At 46.5% G+C, this 4,464-nt stretch overlaps 1 protein-coding gene and 1 long non-coding RNA gene across 2 annotated transcripts in view; both read right to left on the bottom strand.

Moving 5' to 3' along the window:
* LOC111645185 (uncharacterized) overlaps positions 1 to 1,254 on the bottom strand; it is a 9,881-nt gene extending 8,627 nt beyond the window's left edge. The window contains exon 1 of the long non-coding RNA XR_002759844.2: positions 964 to 1,254. This is a non-coding gene — a long non-coding RNA (uncharacterized LOC111645185). The remainder of the gene's footprint in view (positions 1 to 963) is intronic.
* A 2,824-nt stretch (positions 1,255 to 4,078) lies between these two features.
* The window catches only part of sox11b (SRY-box transcription factor 11b), a 1,300-nt gene continuing 914 nt past the window's right edge, over positions 4,079 to 4,464 (bottom strand). Inside the window, exon 1 of the mRNA XM_023394285.2 lies at positions 4,079 to 4,464. This exon is cut by the window's right edge and continues 914 nt beyond it. Coding sequence (XP_023250053.1) covers positions 4,092 to 4,464 — 373 coding nt within the window. The 3' untranslated portion in view covers positions 4,079 to 4,091.

Raw genomic sequence — 4,464 nt, 5'->3', positions numbered from 1 at the left:
GGGGGGGTTGGGTGAGGATTTGTGGTAAAAAATACAAATGTGCCAATTAAACAACTGTGAATATTCTGATATGAAACAATATCAGTAAATCAGCTGCTTCAGTTAGTCATACACACACACACACACACACACACACACACACACACACATACACACACACACACACACACACACACACTCATACACACACACACACACTCATACACACGCACAAACACACACACACACACAGAGGAAAAATCAGACGAGGTCAGACGGGGCCAAGCGCCTGCTTCCTGTCCCTCATTTCCCACCTCCCTGAACTGACCTCAGGCTCTGTGTGTGTGTGTGTGTGTGTGTGTGTGTGTCTGGTTTCCTCAGCAGTCTCGATGAGGTGACAGTGGAGCTGTCAGAGAAACCCTGAGTGACCTTTGACCCTAAACCCATCAGAGTGGAACATGAGAACAAAGTTTAATAAACCAAATCTAATCCACAGGACTCTTTTTACAGTGTGTGAATTCAGTCTGCTGCACACACACACACACACACACACACACACACACACACACACACAAAGCTGCAGATACAGTCTCTGAATATTTAGGTCAAGTGTTTTCATGTGTGTGTTTCTCCATTAGTGATTGTGAAGGAGTGAAGAGAGAGAGAGAGAGAGAGAGAGGGGGGGTTCACACTGATCGTCCTCAGAGACACACAACCTCAGAGACACACAACCTCAGAGACACACAACCTCAGAGACACACATCCTCAGAGACACACAACCTCAGAGACACAACCTCAGAGAGACACAACCTCAGAGACACACAACCTCAGAGACACACAACCTCAGAGACACACAACCTCAGAGACACATCCTCAGAGACACACAACCTCAGAGACACACAACCTCAGAGACACACAACCTCAGAGACACACATCCCGGCTCTTCCTGTCTGAAGGACACCTGTAGGACTGGTCTGGTCTCACCTGTCTGTGTTTCTGTATGTGTCCCTCCACTGATGACGACCCTCTCCTCACGTTGATGGGATCGACTTTACTAAAGGACGAGTGTTTCCTGTTTCCTAAACGTCTCAGAAACAGATGTTGGAGAGTAAAAGCAGCGTCGTCCCGTGTTGGGGCCGACACCCGCTGCTGGTTCCTGCCATCCTCGGAGATGAGGTCAGTCCGCCCAGGGAAGTACATGACTATTTTCAGGGAATGATTAACCAAACATTTTATCAGAAATCTAAAATGTTCTGCCCTGAAACCAGAACAAACTTTGACCTTGATGACTCTGATTCCTCCTCCTCTTCCTCCTCCTCCTCTTCCTCCTCCTCCTCCTCCTCCTCCTCTGTGTTTACTCTCCTCTCAGATCTGGACTCAGCTTCCTCATAATCAGCAGCAGTTGAGAAAACACGGCGAGCTCACAGTCTGAGCCCCCATTCGCCGACCCAGTGACCCGCTGACCTCCTGACCCCCCCGAGACTCCGACTTCCAATCACGCCTCGGCTTTGGATTCTGGGTAACGTAAACAAAGGAAGGGCGGAGTCTCAGTCGGAACATTCAGTCTTGACCTTGGAAACACCGAGCTTACAAACACGCATCAACTAAAGGTTTTACTTACTGGTTTATTCTGGAGCTTTTAACCATGTCTTCATCATCATCATCCTTTTTCCTGTGAATGTTGAGGAAAGTTTGAACATCTGCGGCTGATGAAGAAGACAGTCGAAAGCTGCACAACAAGATAGTAAGTGGACCTTGAGTTGCAATTCTTTTGTTGAACTAAAAACTAAAATGTTTTAAAAACCTTTTTGTTTTGGTGTAAAAACAGAATCTGAACTTTGAAATGCAGAAATATAAAACATGTCTGTGGTCATCTTTCAGGTGCTAACGTTAGCGCCTTTCGTTAGCATGTCCAGACAGAAACACAGCGTTAAGCTGAAAGGTGCAAACATCCTCAATAATCTGCTTTATCATCAGACGTCTGCACCTCTGCTGCTCGCCACACTTTTCTGATGACTCAGAACATTTACCACAGAAAGTCTCCCTGAAGTACTGTGGCCCTCAGGGTTCAACACACCGCAAGACATCTTCATCGGTTTGACAACTCATGAGGTGCAAGTACTCACATCACAACAGGAAGTGTTTCCAGGGGGACATGAGAAGAGTGACGGACACTGTGTACCATTAGACTGAACCAATGCTATTAAAACCTCAATATCACACGATTCAGATATTATTGCAAAAATGTTAGCTGTTAGCTTAGCCTTCGGGTCCGTCCCTTTTTAGTGTCCCCTGGAAACACCTCTGTTGTGTTGTGATTAGGTTTGTGTTTTGTTTGTTCCTGAGGTTGATGTGTTTACTGACTGTTTCACTGTCACAGAAAACACAGTGTTGGTGAATTTCAGGACACCTGGAGGATCTTAAAGGTTCTCCGAGGATCCTTAAAGATCATTGAAAGGCCCTTGAACATTCTCCACTCTCCTGGAATAGTGAACATGAACTTTGAAACTCAGACTTAAAGTCAAGATCCTCGATTCCGTCTTGGAATTCAAACTTTTCAATCACTTTCAAGGATTGTCAGAAAGATTCAATGATCCCTACCCTGCTGGAATCTGGAGATGTGACATTAACACGTCCAGTTTACTTCAGCCTGCTGAACTTTGTTTCTACGGAGACCTGGAGACCTGGAACACCTTGAAAGGAAAGAGAAGGACTTGAATGTTTTTTTAAAACCTGGAGACCACCTTAAACGTTTTTAAAATCCTTGACAAGAATTGTGCTTTGAATCTCAGGTGTCTCACAACTCTGTTAATGAAGATCATGTCATGTGACTAAAAGCTCCAGAATGGACGTTGCAGTTTGTTTTGTCTCCAGAGTTGTTGCTTTTAAAAATGGCATCACACAATCACTCTGATCAGAAGCAGCATGACCGATCAATAATCAATAATCAATAATCAATAATCAAACACAGCAGCTGACCTGACTCAGTTCCAGCTGATTTATTCAGTTGTGGACATACAGACTTCATCATGAAGGACAAGTAAACGCAGTTTCCTCCTCTGCTACAAAAAATGCGGGACGCTCCTTTATTTCATTTTTTTCCTCTTTTCTTTTATATTGCACAAAAATAATGAGCAAAAACAAACATGTGCCGCAGATGATGTAAAAAAATTAACTGAAAATCCAGTTTCTCTCCTGCTGCCAGGGACTCACTCACACCAATATACATAAACTCCTAAACTTTAACTATTTTACACAACATATACAATCCTGGATGTGGTCTGACCCCTCCACTCTTTAAAACAACTGCAAGGCATTAAAGCAAGGCAGGCTGGCTGGGATTTGAACCCTCACATGCTCAGTAACAAATAATAATAATAATAATAATTATAATAATAGTAATAATAATAATCAACAGTCTGAATGAAAGTGGTAGAAGAAGAAGTGCCTGAAAAAACCTGCGACATTCCCTTTGACTGTACAAAAATATGCCTGAAAATAGTTTTACTTCTCCATATCTTTAAAAAGATGAGGTATGTCTGGTCATGTAAATATCAAAAAGTGTTTCCTGCCATACCTGTGGTCGGTTTGGGTTTTAACTCAACATTTAATGACATTTCCCACACCTGGAGGGGGGGCGGACCCCCCCACAATACAACACAAACAGGAGGATCAGGGTGTGGGAAACTCAGAGTCACATATACAGTCCTGAAGTCGTAGTCCTGGTCCTGGTCCCGGTGCTGGTCCCGGTGCTGGGAAGCAAAGGAAACTAAAGAGTCTTAAATCCTGATCTTAGTGTTAATTAGAGTCATTTCTGGGTCTGGGTGGCAACGCATAGTCCGGATCCTGGTTCAGACCCGAACAACTGAAAACAAAATCCATAAAACCCTGTTGAGGTGATTTCATTTCATTTCATTTCATTTCATTTTTTGCTGAAGTACCGCAGCGTGTGTACAGTCCATCCGCTCCCCGCAACCTGAGCCCGGGCAGCAGCAGCCACATCACACCGGTCCCTGACCTCGACCTCCAGAACCGGCTGCGGGGAGAAGAGGCGGATGAGAGATGACAGTCCCCCTTCACCCCCCCACCCCTCCCTCACCCCCCCTGAGGGATCAATAAGTGAACACCAGGTCCGAGAAGTTGGCCTCCAGCCAGTCCCCGGCGATCATCTCGCTGAGCTCCGGGGTGCAGTAGTCCGGGAACTCGAAGTGGGACCCGAGGCTGCCCTCGCTGCTGCACGAGTCCAAGTCTTTATCCACCAGGGACAAGCTCAGGTTCCCCGGGGCCGAGCTGGAAGACGAGTTCCACGGCTCGGAGGAGGCGTGGAAGCCGGCCAGGAGGCTGAAGGCGAAGTCGTTTCCCTCCGAGGGGAGATCATCGAGGTCCTCCCCGCAGCAGGAGGAGGAGGTGGAGCCGGACCGGGACGAGGATGCGGGTGAGCGGGAGGCCGGGTAGGAGGAGGTGCCGGTGCCCTGCCGGGTGATG

The sequence above is a fragment of the Seriola lalandi genome, unplaced genomic scaffold, assembly GCF_002814215.2.
Source record: "Seriola lalandi dorsalis isolate HSWRI2012SDOR001 ecotype SW California unplaced genomic scaffold, Sedor1 jcf7180002054947, whole genome shotgun sequence".
NCBI classification, from domain to species: domain Eukaryota; kingdom Metazoa; phylum Chordata; class Actinopteri; order Carangiformes; family Carangidae; genus Seriola; species Seriola lalandi.
Note: the sequence above shows the minus strand (reverse complement) of the source record. Positions and strands in the feature narration are given on the sequence as shown.